This window comes from Pan paniscus, chromosome 6 (genome assembly GCF_029289425.2).
Source record: "Pan paniscus chromosome 6, NHGRI_mPanPan1-v2.0_pri, whole genome shotgun sequence".
Taxonomy (NCBI): Eukaryota; Metazoa; Chordata; class Mammalia; order Primates; family Hominidae; genus Pan; species Pan paniscus.
In genome coordinates, this window is record NC_073255.2 from 117,133,399 (window position 1) to 117,149,124 (window position 15,726).

Sequence of the window (15,726 nt, forward strand, 5' to 3'; positions counted from 1 at the left end):
CAGCCAGGCCACCCTCAACCAAGGCAGGAGGCCACCAGCCATGGCACTGCACATGGGTCCAATCATGCCGGTGCTGGGGCCACTATTAAGAGGGACATGTCTCTGGGCACCAGAAGAGGGAGTCAGGCACCAGGCAGCTATGTTCAGGAGAAAGGAGGACCCGCAGAGGGTGGGGACAGGCTCTGAGTCATCTCGGGTGGCCCTGAGTCCTCCATAGCTCACAAGGAAGTTTCTTTACACTCCCCCATGGGAAAGAACTAGCTAACAATCAGCACCCACCACAAATGGAAAGGGAGGAATAGTAAGTTCTGCTTCTCCAAATGTATCCACACACAGGCCGGCCCTGGAGGACCTGGGATTGGAGAGGAATCTAGGTGAGCATGTCTCAAAGGCCAGGCGTTGCTGGTGCCGCCTGGCTTTCCCCGCCTGTTCCATGACTCACCTTTCTTTACATTAATTCACTTTTTTTTTTTTTTTTTGATACGGAGTCTCACTCTGTCACCCAGGCTGGAGTGCAGGGGCACAATCTCAGCTCACTGCAACCTCCGCCTCCCGGGTTCAAGTTATTCTCCTGCCTCAGCCTCCTGAGTATCTGGGATTACATGCATCTGCCACCCTACCTGGCTAATTTTTGTATTTTTAGTAGAGACAGGGTTTTACCATGCTGGCCAGGCTGGTCTCAAACTCCTGACCTCAGGTGATCCACCCGCCTTGGCCTCCCAAAGTGCTGCTGGGATTATAGATGTGAGTCATTGCACCTGGCCTCGCTTTTTTATTTTGGAAAAAAAAAATTATTTTTTTTGACACAGGGTCTCACTCTGTTGCCCAGGCTAGAGTGCAGTGATGCAATCATAGCCCACTGCAGCCTCTAACTCCGGGCTCAAGCGATCCTTCCACCTCAGCCTCCCAAATAGCTCAGACTATAGGTGTGTGCCACCATGCCCAGCTAATTTTTAATTTTTGTTTTTGAAGAGACAGGGTCTTGCTATGTTGCCCAGGCTGGTCTCAAACTCCTGGCCTCAAGCAATCCTCCCACCTCAGCCTCCCAAATGGCTGAGATTACAGGTACACAGCGCCCGCCCAGCTCATTTTTAAATTTTTTGTAGAGACAGTGTCTTGCTACATTACCCCAGCCAGTCTCAAACTCCTGACCTCAAGTGATCCTCCCCAGCCTCCTGGAATTACAGGCGTGAGCCACTGTGCCCAGCCACAAATTTTACTTTAAAAGGAAACTTTGTAGTCTTACCTGCTTTAATCTCATCCTAAGCAAATGTTACCCACAAAATTGTGGATTTGAGGAGTTTTCATTTTTTAAATTGCCTATTAAAGTAACTATGTCACAACTCTAATCAAAGGGTGTCTATGCTTGAATGCATCTCACCAGATCCCTTGGTATACAATTAGACTCTGGGAAGACCCAGGCCAATGGCCTTTAAGGTTCCTTCTGAGCAAGACATGGTAGCAACAGCTGTAAACTCCCCTGCTTGTTACTAATTAGACCTGACAGAACAAGGTCCTGTTCTAATTAGTTTTTCTTGTTGTTGAGACAAAATCTTGCTCTGTTGCTCAGGCTGGAGCGCAGGGGCATGATCTGGCTCACTGCAACCTCCGCCTCCCGGATTCAAGCGATTCTCCTGCCTCAACCTCCTGAGTAGCTGGGATTAAGGCGCCTGCCACCACGCCTAATTTTTTGTATTTTTAGTAGAGACGGGATTTCACCATGTTGGCCAGGCTGGTCTTGAACTCCTGACCTCAGGTGATCTGCCCGCCTTGGCCTCCCAAAGTGCTGGGATTACAGGCGTGAGCCACTGCGCCCGGCCTTTTTAGTTTTTGTTGTTGTTTTAAATCCTCTCCTCTTAGTATTCTAACTAAGCTCTAATATTATTTAACAAAGCCAGATAGGCTGGGTTAATGAAAAAACACTTGTAGTAGGTTTCCATTGAATAAAAAGTGCTACACAGCGGCAAAGTATGGTGGTTACTGCAACCTTTTCATGCCAGCTTTGCCACTGTGACATCTCAGATTCTCAACAGCCAGGCTGGCAATGAACAAGGTTTATCTGTTATCTTTCAAAAGAGGCGCAGGCTGTCCCTCCTCCCAGATCCATGTCTAGGGCATTTTCCCTCCTGGGAAATGTATCTATTGACTATGTATCTATTGTATCTATGGTATAATGTTTCTGTGGTTCCCAGGGTACCTGCCCCACCAGCTCTGCTAGGTGCTTTAGGAACCCCAAAGGGATGGGAGGGAGGTCTTTGAGGGGCTTGCAGATGCAGGGCAGAATACAGGTGGTAGGACCAGACAGAGCCTGGCGCTCCAGTGCAGGTGAGAAGGGCCAAGTGCACAGAGAGGTCCCGATGGGTGCTGCGGGTGCAGAGCACGAGCAAATGCTCCTGGCTGAATGGCAAAGAAGGCCCAGCCCTATAGACACAGGTGCAGGGGCACTGGCCATGGTGGGAAGTATCAGCTGACACAGTGCAGGAGGAGGGCAGGGGCTACATTGTGGAAGACCTGCAAGGCCAAGTCGAGAGGTGCGACTTCATGTTAGACAGAAGATGAAAGGAGTGAGAGAGAGAGAGGGAGAGTAAGAGACAGAGAGAGACACACACACATAGAGAAAAACAAAGAGAAAGACACAGAAAATGAGAGAGAGAGAGACAGCACAACAGAGAGACAGGCAGAGAGAGAGACAGAGATAAGAGAGAGAGATGAGAGAAAGAGACAGAGAGAAAGACAGAAACAGAAACACGGAGAGAGAAAAAGAGAGAGCAGAGCAACAGAGACTGAGAAGAGAGGCAGAGATAGGAATGGCATGAGAGAGACACAGAGAGAGAGAGAGAAACAGTGGGCGAGTGAGAGAGACAGCAAAATGAGGCAGACAGAGACAGAAACAGAGAGCCAGAGGTGGGAGGACTCAGTAGGGAAGGAAGGAGGGAGGGGACCCCAAGGCTGTGCATTTCACTGGGGCTCCTGGTGTCTACACAACATGCAGAACAGATGTAAGCCTTGGGGCACCCAGATGCCGAGGACACCTGACTCCATGTCCCTCAGGATTAAAGAGCATCCTAAGAATTGTCCTAGGGGAGGATGGGCCTTCTCTGTTGAGGCCAGGGATGCTTTACACAAGGAGCTCAGCCTGGTGGCATCTGTGGAGAGGGACCCCACCCGCAGAGCTACAGCAAGAGCTGCTTCCCACCACAGTGGTGCTGTGAGGTCACGCCTGAGGCAGAGACTCCACAGCCCTCCGTCTACCCGGCGGCAAACCCCATTCTCCTAACACTCTTTGGTGTTGCTCATTGCCCAGGTCAAGCCACTCCTGAATGTGGCTCGGCAAGAGGAGGAGATGAAGGCCAAGGAGGAGGAGCTCAGGAAAGCCATGGCCCAAACCCAGGAGTTGGTAAACAAGGTCAAGGAACTGGAGGAGAAGACAGCCACGCTCAGCCAGGAGAAGAATGACCTCACCATCCAGCTGCAGGCTGTACGTGGGGTCCCCAGGGAGAAGGGTGGGAAACCCATACAGCCTGGACCCTGGGAGGGAGGAAGGGCGAGCTCTTCCAAAAACCCATGTCCCTCCAGACCACGGGAAATTCTCCAGCATACAAAGTCACCCTCGACCCAACTTCCAAAAAGTCTCCATCCAATTCGTGTGTGTGTGTGTGTGTGTGTGTGTGTGTGTGTGTGAGAGAGAGAGAGACAGACAGACAGACAGACAGACAGACAGCGACATGGTCTTGCTGTGTTGCCCAGGCTGGAGTGAAGTGGCTCGATCACAGCTCACAGCAGCCTCCATCTCCTGGACACAGGTGATCCTCCCACCTCAGCCTCCCGAGTAGCTGGGACTACACCACCATGCCTGGCTAATTTTTTGTATTTTTTGTAGAGACAGGGTCTCACTATGTTGCCCAGGCTTGTCTCAAACTCCCAGCCTCAAGTGATCCTCCTATTTCGGCCTCCCAAAGTGCTGGGATTACAGGTGTAAGCCCCTGTGCCCAGCCTCCATCAAATTCTTATTTGCACACAGCAGCAGGCTGGGCACACACAGCTACAGGACCCGCCTGCAGGGAAAGTCCAGGGATGGTGGCCATGAGATGGGGTGAGAACAGCATCCCCTGGAGTCAGGGCTGGGCTCTGCCATACAAACTTGGCAACTTACCCACTCCAAGCCTTGTTCTCCTCACCTGTCCAGGGAAACACAGCAAGAAAGAATAAATGATGTCATTTCTGTAGGGCGCCTGACTAAATGTCCTGCAGTGAATTCACTGCTGGGGTCCTTCTGGTTTGCAAAGCTTTTCCTATTCCTTCCCTGATTTGACTCTCACAGCCGCCCTGTAAGACACTTGATTTTCACGTGCATCGTACAGGGTAGAAAACTCAGTTTGGCAGACATTTAGAGATTTGATCAAAGTCCCAGGCCCATTAGTAGAAAACCCAGCCCTGGAAGGGGCCCAATTCCATCTCCAGTCCTCCCTGCTCTGCCACAGCCATCTCTGTAGCCGTGAGCATGTGTGGTGCTTGCATTTTCCTTCCACTGTCCCCAAAGGCCTCCAACATCATTTCTCTGTATCCTCTTCATACCCCTGAGAAGTTGCTTGAACTGATATCCCCATTTTGTTTGTGAAGGCTGAGGCTGGGCAAGACCAAAGTGATGGAAGAATCCTCCTGGGCCAGGTGCAATGGCTCATGCCCATAAACCCAACACTCTGGGAGGCCAAGGCAGGAGGAATGCTTGAGCCCAGGAGTTCAAGACCAGCCTGGGCCACATAGTGAAACCCCATCTCTACAAAAAAGTTTAAAAATTAGCCGGGTGTGGTGGCACATCTGTAGTCCCACCTACTCAGGAGGCTGAAGTGGGAGGATTGCTTAAGCCTAGAAGGTCGAGGCTGCAGTAAGCCATGATTGTGCCACTGCACCCCAGCCTGGGTGACAGAGTGAGACTCTGTCTCAAAAATAAAAATAAAAAACTTAGCTGGGCATTGCAGTGTGTACCTGTAGCCTCAGCTACTTGGGAGGATGAGGTGGGAGGACTTCTTGAGCCCAGGAGGTCTAGACTGCAGTGAGCTGTGATCACACCACTGCACTCCAGCCTGGGCAACAAAGCAAAACCCTGACTCAAAAAAAAAAAAAAAAAAGGAGCTCGAGATAGCCCAGCCCCTTGTCCAACCCCCAGGACACATTTGTTCAGCTCAAGGCTTGTCCAGCGTCTTGGTGTGGTCTTTGCCTGGACCCTGTCCTCGACCGGGGCTCTTTCTCCCAACAGGAGCAAGAGAACCTGATGGATGCAGAGGAGCGCCTGACACAGATGATGAAGACCAAGATGGATCTAGAGAGCCAGATCTCAGACATGCGGGAGCGGCTGGAGGAGGAAGAGGGCATGGCGGCCTCACTGAGTGCCGCCAAGCGCAAGCTGGAAGGGGAGCTGAGCGACCTGAAGCGGGACCTAGAGGGCCTGGAAACCACACTGGCCAAGACAGAGAAGGAGAAGCAGGTGAGGAGAGGCCGGGGCCCTGCCACGCTTTTCTCAGGCCACCTTCAGGGGCCATACCTAAAGCCCCTATGGTGGCTACACCCAGTGCCCTGACCACTGACCACATGGGGCAGTTTTTTGGGGGGTTTTTTTTGTTTGTTTGTTTTGCGACAGAGTCTCGCTCTCGCTGTGTCACGCAGGCTGGAGTGCAGTAGTGCGACCTCAGCTCACTGCAACCTCCCCCTCCCGGGATCAAGTGATTCTCATACCTCAGCCTCCCGGGTAGCTGGGACTACACGTGTGGCGCCACCACACCCGGCTAATTTTTGTATTTTTAGTAGAGATGGGGTTTCGCCATGTTGCCCAGACTGGTCTTGAACGCCTCACCTCAGGTGATCTGCCTGTCTTGGCCTCCCAAAGTGCTGGGATTACAGGCATGGGCCACCGTACCCAGCCCACATGGGGCTATTGTAACACCTATTAATTTACAACTTAAAATGCAATTCCTCAGTTGCACAAGCCACATTGCAGGTGCTCAGCAGCCATGTGCGTTAAGTGTCACTGCATGGGACAGCAAAGGCAGAGAACATGTCCGTCACTGCAGAAAGTTCTGCTGGACAGGGCAGCTAAGGGGACTGAGCTGTTCCCATCATGGTGAAGTGTCCACCTTCAGCTGTTGAATTTCTGCCCAAACAAGCAGTTGCTGCCCCTCTGAACAGCTCCCTGGGGGAAGCCCTGGCTCCTGATGCCATCTGGCTGGCCCCTGGTCCCAAGGTCCCCTTCCTGCTATTGCAGGTGGGTTGGGTTCTCGAGCAGGGTAAGCAGGGGCTCTGCCTAAACTTGCGCTTCTCCTGCTCTGCTGCACACACAAACCACTGGGGATACAGTCAGGTGCAGACTCTGGCGAGTCTGGTGGAGCCCAAGGGTCTGTATTCCTAGCATGCTCCTAGGGGATGCCACTGCCGACATCCGGGGACCACACTTTGAGAAGCCAAGGTTCTTGCTGCTCCCCTTCACCCCCAGGGTTCTGACTTGGTTGGTCTAGGACATGCTCTGGGTGCTGGCATTTCTTAAGCTCCCAGGAGACTCAAGGGTGCACCCAAGCTGAGGACTCCCTCCAGCTTTAAGGATCTACCTCTCTCCCTGCCCTGGTTTCTAGGCCCTGGATCACAAGGTCCGTACCCTGACGGGGGACCTCTCACTCCGTGAAGACTCCATCGCCAAGCTCCAGAAGGAGAAGAGGGCCCTAGAGGAGCTGCACCAGGTAGGTTTCCCTTGCATCTTCCCTCAGCCCAGCAGCTAGAGCTTGGCACAATGTGCTTTCCATTGGAGACTGGAGCCCCGAGTTCAAATCCTGGCCCTGCCGCCCCCTCAGCTTGGGGCCTTAGGGAAGTTAAGGAATCTCCGTACATCTCAGTTTCCTCAAGAGTGACATGGGTGTGGCCCCCCCTTGCTGCCTTCCTTCCAAGTTTGTTATAAGTGGGGTGACAATATAATTTGTCTTCCAAACTGTCACCAAGGCTGGAGTGCAGTGGTATGATCATGGCTCACTGCAGCTTTGACTTCCCAGGCTCAGGTAATCCTCCCACCTCAGCCTCCTGAGTAACTGGGATTATAGGCATGTACCACTGCACCCCACTAATTTTTGTTTGTTTTTGAGATGGAGCTTCACACTCTCACCCGAGCTGGAGTGCAGTTTTCTAAAAACTAGAAAAAAAATTAGCTGGGAGGCTGAGGCGAGAGGGTTGCTTGAGCCCAAGAGGTGGAGGCTGCAGTTAGCTATGATCGTACCACTGTACTCCAGTCTGAGTGACAGAGGAAGATCCTATCTCAAAAAAAAAAAAAATGTAGTGCATATTCAATGAAAAAGAACATTGAGTTACATGTAAAAGGGTGCTGGGCTCTAGGTTTAGAAGAGTAGAAATGGTTGTTTTACTCACATAAGTGCCCGGGTGGGACATCAGGAATGTGGACTACAGAGTTCTTCGTGGTACCAGATTGTCCAGAGCAAAATGGGATGTCCGGCATTGCTGGAGTCATCCACTAAATCTCAGAGGAACCTCCAATCACTGTGACAACCAGAAGCACCCCACCTATTTCCCATATGCCCCCTGGGGAACCAGAGATAGGGTCTCACTGTTGCTCAGGCTGAAATGCAGTGGTGCCATCATAGCTCACTGCAGCCCCAACCTCCTGGGCTCGTGATCGTCCTGCCTCAGTCTCCTGAGTAGCTGGCACTACAGACGTGTGCCACCACACCTGGCTAATTTTTGTAGAGACAGGGTCTGACTCTGTCACCCAGGCTCGAGTGCAGTGGTACGATCATAGCTCACTGCAGCCTCAACCTCCCTGGCTCAAGCAATTGACCTCCCTGATGGGTGGCTCTGGTCCATCTGCTCTGGCCTTACCCAGCGCCCAGGAGCAGGTGGTCAGTACCTACTCACTGAAGTCAACTGAACTCCCCAAAGCCTGGGAGCTGCATAGCTCAGAAGCGACGACTGAGTATCAGGACTGTTCAGCTGCTCCCACTGGGCCTCGTGGCACTCACGTGTGTATCTGTCCTTCCAGAAAACCCTGGACGACCTACAAGCTGAGGAGGACAAGGTGAACCACCTGACCAAAAATAACAGCAAGCTGAGCACGCAGATCCATGAGGTAATACCCATTGCTGTGGCCACCTCTACAACTCCAAGGCCAGATCCCTCTGGGGGCACGGGGTCCGAAGATTAGTTTTGAGAACTGGACCAACACATCCCCCGGGGCGTGAGGGCCCTTCTGATGCCACAGCTAAAGGATCGGACCCAGTCTGGTTCCTTCTTGCCTTCTGACCTCAGACTCTCCTCGTCTACCTTCTCTTGCTGTTCTTGTCTCTGTAGCTGGAGGATAACTGGGAGCAGGAAAAGAAAATCCGGGCGGAGGTGGAAAAGGCTCGTCGGAAAGCTGAGAGTGACCTGAAGATGACCATCGACAACCTCAATGAGATGGAGCGTTCCAAGCTGGATCTCGAGGAGGTGGTGAAAAAGTATGTCTTGTCGTCGTTCGTTTTGTCCATCACAATGGTAGCAATAGCTGGAGCTGCCTGGAGGGTGCCAGGAGCCAGGCACTGTATGGAGAGCCTCACAAACATTCCTGCATGTCCCAAGTACCTGGCAGGCATGGAGGATATGCAGAGAGGTAGGGGCTGCCCTGTCTGCAGGGAATGCCCAGTGTCACACAATACCTGGTGGGCACTGGGGAGGAGACGAGCGCCACCACCCCAGGGAACACTGAGGACTCAGCAGGGCAGGGAGACATCATAAAAGCCTATGACCATGTTGGGTACAGTGGCTCACACCTGTAATCCCAGCACTTTGGGATGCGAAGGCAGGAGGATGGCTTGAGGCCAGGAGCTCAAGACCAGCCTGGGCAACATAGCAAGACCCCGTCTACAAAAAATACAAAAATTAACTGGGCATGATGGAGCCAGCCTGTGGCCCCAGCTACTAGAGAGGCTGAGGTGGGAGGATCACTTAAGCCCAGGAGGTCAAGGCTGCAGTGAGCCATGATCATGCCACTGCACTGCATTCTGGGTGACACAGCAACACCCTGTCTCAAAAAAAAGTGTCACATTAGTAAATGTGTGAATGAATGAATGGATGATGAAACACCTGAGGAGCTCATTCAGGGGTCTAACTGCTCTGTAGGGTGAGACCTTCTGGGCTGTCACTACAGAAGACCAGAAGGGGCTGGGAGGTACGTGCTTTTCGGCAGGTTCAAGGCCTCCTCTGGCAGCCCAGGCGACATTCCCTCGCCAGCTTGCTGGTCTACCCTCAGAGCCTTTCCTCAGGAGACCAACCCTTCCCTTGCAGGAGGGATTTGGAAATAAACTCTGTCAACTCGAAATATGAGGATGAGCAGTCTCTGAATTCCACGCTGCAGCGGAAACTGAAGGAGCACCAGGTATGTCCAGGACCGAGAAGCATGAGCTCTCTGTCGGAAATGCACTTCTCTGAACATTTTGTTCATGTCAGCTACTTGGTGGCTGAGGTTTCCTGAGGAGCAAGACTGCCATAGAGTCCTTGGAGATGGACCCATGTTCCCCTCACTAGGGGTGAAATCCGTACGATGGTTATGAGGCCCTCCAACTGCTCCCCGCCTGACCTCATCACCGAGTGTTTCCCTCCACTCTATCCAGCCATGCTGGCTCCTGGCTGGGTGTCACACATGCCAGGCCCCCTCCTGCCTGCCCCGGCACCTTTGCACTTGCTCTCTGGGATCTGCCTCTCTCTGCTTTTGACAGTGGCTGTCATATTCTCACATCCCTATTTTCCGTCCTAAAAGGCTAAGGGGCTGACTTACTAACTTTGCCTGGCAGAGATTAATCCCCTCCCTCCTCTGTCTGCTAGGCCCGAATTGAAGAGCTGGAAGAAGAACTAGAAGCTGAGAGGGCCATGAGAGCCAAGGTAAATGAAATCCTTCTTGAGTCAAAAGACCTAACGGCAGTCACACATCCAACCATGAATAGAAACCTCCGCTAAGGAAACCAGTAGAGAAGGCAGGTGTCCAGCTAAAAAGTCTAGTTGCTTCTGGAGCACCTACTCTGTGCCAGGGACTGAACTGCACATCCACATTAATCATGACGTGAAAGGCAGATGCTCTGTGTGGCTTGAGTCCAGAGGAGAAGAGGCTGGTTCTACCTGAGACAGATGGGGAAAAAACACTTGACCTCAAAGATAGAATTCAACAGGCAGAAGCGAGGAGAAAGGTCTGGGCAAAGGGAATAAAATAGCACCTACCTTCATTGGGATGAAGGTGTAAACAGAGAAAGCACGTGTTAGCAAGAGCAGAGCATGGAGGGAGGCTTGAGCGTGGGGATCCTACAGGACGTGAGCCCAGAAAGCTTGTGGGAGACAAATCACAGTGTACCTAACCCCAAATTCAGCCAAATTGGACAGGTGGTAGGTAGGATGGGCACTAATGCCCGCCCAGTGTGGGCAAGACAGTGTCCTTTACTAAGTCTGTGGGATGACAGGCAGAGCACAAGGCCCCCCAGGCATAGAATCCTGGCTTCTCAAAGGTGAAGCAGTCATCATGCTCTTTACTGGAGAAAAAGGAGCTCTGGGTGATTATCATCGGTACCATTAAATCTCATCCCATGGCCGGGAAGAGTGGCTCATGCTTGTAATCCAAATACCTTGGGAGACCAAGGCAGGAGGATCACTTGAGACCGGGAGACCAGCTTGGGCAACATGGTGAAACCCATCTCTACAAAAAATTTAAAAATTTGCTGGGTGTGATGGCATGTGCCTGTAGTTGCAGATACTTGGGAGGCTAAGGTTAGAGGATTGTTTGAGCCAGGCAGGCGAAGGTTGCAGTGAGTCGAGATGGTGCTGCTGCACTCCAGCCTGGGCCACAGAGGAAGGCTCTATCTTAAAATAAAAATTTTCATCCCAGGTGGAGAAACAACGCAGTGACCTGTCCCGGGATCTTGAAGACCTCAGTGACAGGTTGGAGGAAGCGGGTGGAGCCACATCTGCTCAGGTACCCATCCCAGGGGGCCCAGAAACCCCCAGCTCTGCTTGCATTTAGGGGGAAAAATTGCTGGACTGTGAGCAGTGGGATCAAGACCAGTTCGTTCTTGCTAGGTTCCTGAGATGGGCTTGAGGAGAAACCAATTAATAATTTAAAAATGAGGCCTGGAACAGTGGCTCACGCCTGTAATCCCAACACCTGGGGAGGCAAAAGCAGAAGGATCACTTGAGCCCAGGGATTTCTGACCAGCCTGGGCAACACAGCAAAAGCCCATCTCTCAAAAAAAAAAAAAAATTAGCTGGGCATGGTGGCATGTTCCTGTAGTTCAAGCTACTCAAGAGGCTAAAGAAGGAGGATCACTTGAGCCCAGGGAGGTTGAGGCTGTGGTGAGCCATGATGGCACCACTGCACTCCAGCCTGGGTGACAGAGCAAGACCCTGTCTCTCAAAGACAAACAGAAAGAGTTTGCTACTGACAGTTCCCAAGAGGAAAGGGCACAGCAGGCCACGCAGGGCCAGAGAGGCACTGGGGCTGGTTAGGAGGCAGACAGCTGGGGGGAAGAATGTAGGCAAAGGCCTTTACTCTGGCTCCCATGGGAAGGAACAGGTGAGGCAGGGTGAACAGGCTCCTGATTGGCCAGTTTGGACAATCTCGGTGGACTGTGGGGCTGACCCTAGTTGTCGGGACCTGGACCTGGAGTGATAAGGGCAGGAGTATAGTGAGTAGAAATGTGAGAGTCCGGCCGGGCACGGTGGCTCACGCCTGTACTCCCAGCACTTTGGGAGGCTGAGGTGGGTGGATCACCTGAGGTTAGGAGTTCGAGATCAGCCTGGTAAACATGGTGAAACCCCATCTCTACTAAAAACACAAAAAATTAGCTGGGCATGGTGGTGGGCACCTGTAATCCCAGCTACTTGGGAGGCTGAGGCAGGAGAATCACCTGAACCCAGGAGGCGGAGGTTGCAGTGAGCCGAGATGTGCCATTGCACTGCAGCCTGGGCAACAAGAGTGAAACTTCTTCTCAAAAAAAAAAAAAAAAAAAAAAAAGGCATCAGTCATTAGCTTAGGGCCCACCCTAAACCAGTATGACATCTTAACTGGCTCCATCTACAAAGACATTATTTCCAAATCAGGTCCCATTCACAGGTACCCAGGGTTAGGACTTGAGTATATCTTTTTGGAGGGCACAATTTAACACACAACACTCTCTAAACAAATCCTGTGGGCAACCCCCACCCCCCAAAGGCTAAGCATTGGCATTTCAAGCAGGACTTCTTTTAGCGAGGTACAGGAATATCAGGGGACCACCGAGCAGCTGGGCGGTGTCCACCCCGAAAAGGCTGGCACTGGCCAGTTCTGCTAAGCTGCTCCTCCTCTACCCCAGATCGCGCAGAACCGCAAGCGGGAGGCTGAGCTGCTGAAGCTGCGGCGGGAGCTGGAAGAGGCCGCCCTGCAGAGCGAGGCGACGGCCTCCACACTGCGCAAGAAGCACATGGACTCCATGGCCGAGCTGACGGAGCATGTGGAGAGCCTGCAGAGGGTCAAGTCCAAGCTAGAGAAAGATAAACAGGTCATGAAGGCTGAGATTGATGACCTCAATGCCAGCGTGGAGACGATACAGAAGTCCAAGGTGAATAACCTAACTGTGGGCCGGACACAGTGGCTCACTCCTGTAATCCCAGCACTTTGGGAGGCTGAGGCAGGAGGATTGCTTTTGAGAGGCCAGGAGTTGGGGACCAGCCTGGACAACATAGCCAGACCTCGTCTCCTCAAAAAATAAAATTAGCCAGGGATGGTAGCATGTGCCTGTAGTCCTAGCTACTCAGGAGGCTGAGGCAGGAGGATCGCTTGAGCCCAGGGGGTTGAGACTGCAGTGAGTATGACTGCACCACTTCACTCCAGCCTGGGCAACAGAGTAAGACCCTGTCTCTAAAATAAAATAAAATAAAATAACCTGCTGGGCACAGTGGCTTACGCCTGTAATCCCAGCACTTTGGGAGGCTGAGGCAGGCAGATCACCTGAGGTCACAAGTTCAAGACCAGCCTGGCCAACATGGTGAAACCCTGTCTCTACTAAAAATACAAAAATTGCTTGAACCTGGGAGGCAGAGGTTGCATTGAGCCGAGATTGTGCCACTGCACTCCAGCCTGGGCGACAGAGAAAGACTCTGTCTCAAAAATAAAATAAAATGAAATGAAAAATAAAATAACCTGTGCTTCGATTTCTTCATCTGTAACATGAAGATGATTGTCATAATCCCCACCTTAGAGCGCTACTGTGAGGGCTGCAATAGTCTCTGGCACATAAGAGTGCTCAATAAGCCAGGCACAGTGGCTAACACCTGTAATCCCAGCACTTTGAGAGGCCAAGGCAGGCAGATCACTTGAGCCCAGTTCAAGACCAGCCTGGGCAACACAGTGAAACCCTGTCTCTACAAAAAAATAAAACTAATTAGCCAGGGATGGTGGCATGCACCTGTGGTCCCAGCTACTCAGGAGGCTGTGTTGAGAGGATGGCTTGAGCCCAGGATGTCGAGGCTACAGTGAGCTCTGATTGCACCTATGCACTCCAGCCGGGGTGATGGAGTGATACCCTGTCTCAAAAAAAAAAAAAAAAAAATGGTGAGCCATTTGGGGTTTCTGAGACAGGGGCATACCTCCAGGCAGGTAGCCTGGGAGGCACACAGGAAGAACAGGGCAAAAATCAAAGGGGAGGTAGGGAGGGCTTGGCCTCCCCCACCCGCAACTTCCCCACTGAGTTCATCCTTCCTGAGCAGATGAACGCCGAGGCCCACGTCAGAAAGCTGGAAGACAGCTTATCAGAAGCCAACGCCAAGGTGGCAGAGCTAGAGCGAAACCAAGCAGAAATCAATGCCATCAGGACCCGCCTCCAAGGTGAGCCCTCTCCGCCCTGAGCTTGCTAAGGAGCAGTGCATGGAAAGGAACTGGGATTCTCAAGGAAACAGAGCTTTCTTGGCCTTGGAAGATTCCCGTCCAAACCCCTTGTGATGAGAGGAGGAGATTTTATTCCACCTGCTGAATGTTCCAAGTAACATCTTTACAATGCAAAACAGGGAACACAATTCAAAGCATTTTCGTATCCGTTCTCTCACCTTCCCAGTGAGATCAGTGGGAGAGGCATTCATGCTGACGAAATACAATTTTCAAACATTTTTAAACATGACCCACATACTAATATAAAGCGAACATGTGTCAACGATTTATTTAACTCCTTAATGAGGGAGCCAGAAAAATGGTAAAGCTGCCTTCAAAGAGCATTTGAAAGGCAGAGATTTACAGTCAGCTGGGAAAAGAAATGCTAAAATAACTTTGCTAAGTTAGATGCAGAGCTAGTTAATATCCTATAGGACAATAATCCTGTGACCTCTGGGTTTAGTTTAGGATTTTTTTTTTCCCTGCCAGAAGAAACACACCTTTGTCATACAGGTGCATCTTTGCATCTCTATAACAAAAATAATTGGCAATTTATCAATGTATAAGTTAATTTCTAACTTTGCAGAAGCTGTGCTCTAATCACACAGGGGCAAACAGTAAGTCAAACAAAGGTACATTTCCTTAGAGAACTGAATAGTCTACAGGTGGGCCTGTTAGTGCTCCGGTGTGACATCAAGAGAACTTGCAGGCAGCCTTTGGCCTTATTTCTCACATTTGGAATTCTTTAACAATATCCTGGCTGGGTGCAGTGGCTCACACTTGTAATTCCAGCACTTTGGGAGGCCAAGGCGGGAGGATTACTTGAGGCCAGGAGTTTGAGACCAGCCTGGGCAACATAGCAAGACCCCCATCTCTACAAAACAATGTTTTTAAATAGCTGGGTGTGGTGGCACACACTGGTGGTCCCAGCTACTTGGGAGGCTGAGGCAGGAGGATTGCTTGAGCCCAGGAGTTCAAGGCTGCAATGAGTTATGATTGTGCCACTGCACTCCAGCCTGGGCAACAGAGCAGGACCCTGTCTCAAAAAAAAAAAAAAATCAATATCCAGCCGTGTGCAGTGGCTCATGCCTGTAATCCCAGCACTTTGGGAGGCCGAGGTGGGCAGATCACTTGAGGTCAGGAGTTTGAGACCAGCCTGGCCAACGTGGTAAAACCCGGTCTCTACTAAAAATACAAAAAAAATTAGCTGGGCATGGTGGTACACGCTTGTAATCCCAGTTACTCAGGAGGCTGAGGTAGGAGAATCACTCGAACCCAGAAGGCAGAGGTGGCAGTGAGACGAGAGCACGCCACTGTACTCCAGCCTGGGTGACAAGAATGAAACTTGGTCTCAAAAGAAAAAAAAAAAAATCAATATCCCCATTTGATGGATAAGAAAAATGAAGCTCAGTGAGCTCAGTGACTTACAGGGTAGAACTGGAAATCCTTGCTTTTTCTCTCAGGCTCATGAACTTCTTCCTGGCCTCTGGCTCCAGCAATCATTCCACAAATGACAGGAGTGTAGGTTCTGGAATTGTGACAAATACATTTTACAAAGGAAATACTGTGTCCCACTGTTTCTCCAAACTCTTCTGCTGCATCTCCTGACATGTAGGAGACAGGGGTTTCATTATGTGAGGCCCCTAAGTCCATGCAGGTTACCTGGATCTTGGCAACCCTTGGGCGCTTGCCTTTCTCCTGGGTTCACTTAATTTGGAGGCTAGAGTGGTGATCTACTGTGCTCCCCATTCCAGCTCCATTGGCCAAGCCACCATATTTATTGGGTACTTTAGGAGCAATGCCCTGGGGAACTTTGG

General features: G+C 51.4%; 1 protein-coding gene across 1 annotated transcript in view; it reads left to right on the top strand.

Annotated features, from left to right (window-relative positions):
- Window positions 1-15,726, top strand: part of LOC100974764 (myosin-16) — a 62,308-nt gene that overhangs the window by 26,739 nt on the left and 19,843 nt on the right. Inside the window, exons 19-28 of the mRNA XM_063605975.1 lie at window positions 3,305-3,478; window positions 5,258-5,485; window positions 6,624-6,728; window positions 8,033-8,119; window positions 8,341-8,486; window positions 9,313-9,403; window positions 9,850-9,906; window positions 10,898-10,984; window positions 12,360-12,605; window positions 13,753-13,870. Of these exons, the coding sequence (XP_063462045.1) occupies window positions 3,305-3,478; window positions 5,258-5,485; window positions 6,624-6,728; window positions 8,033-8,119; window positions 8,341-8,486; window positions 9,313-9,403; window positions 9,850-9,906; window positions 10,898-10,984; window positions 12,360-12,605; window positions 13,753-13,870 (1,339 nt within the window). The remainder of the gene's footprint in view (window positions 1-3,304; window positions 3,479-5,257; window positions 5,486-6,623; window positions 6,729-8,032; window positions 8,120-8,340; window positions 8,487-9,312; window positions 9,404-9,849; window positions 9,907-10,897; window positions 10,985-12,359; window positions 12,606-13,752; window positions 13,871-15,726) is intronic.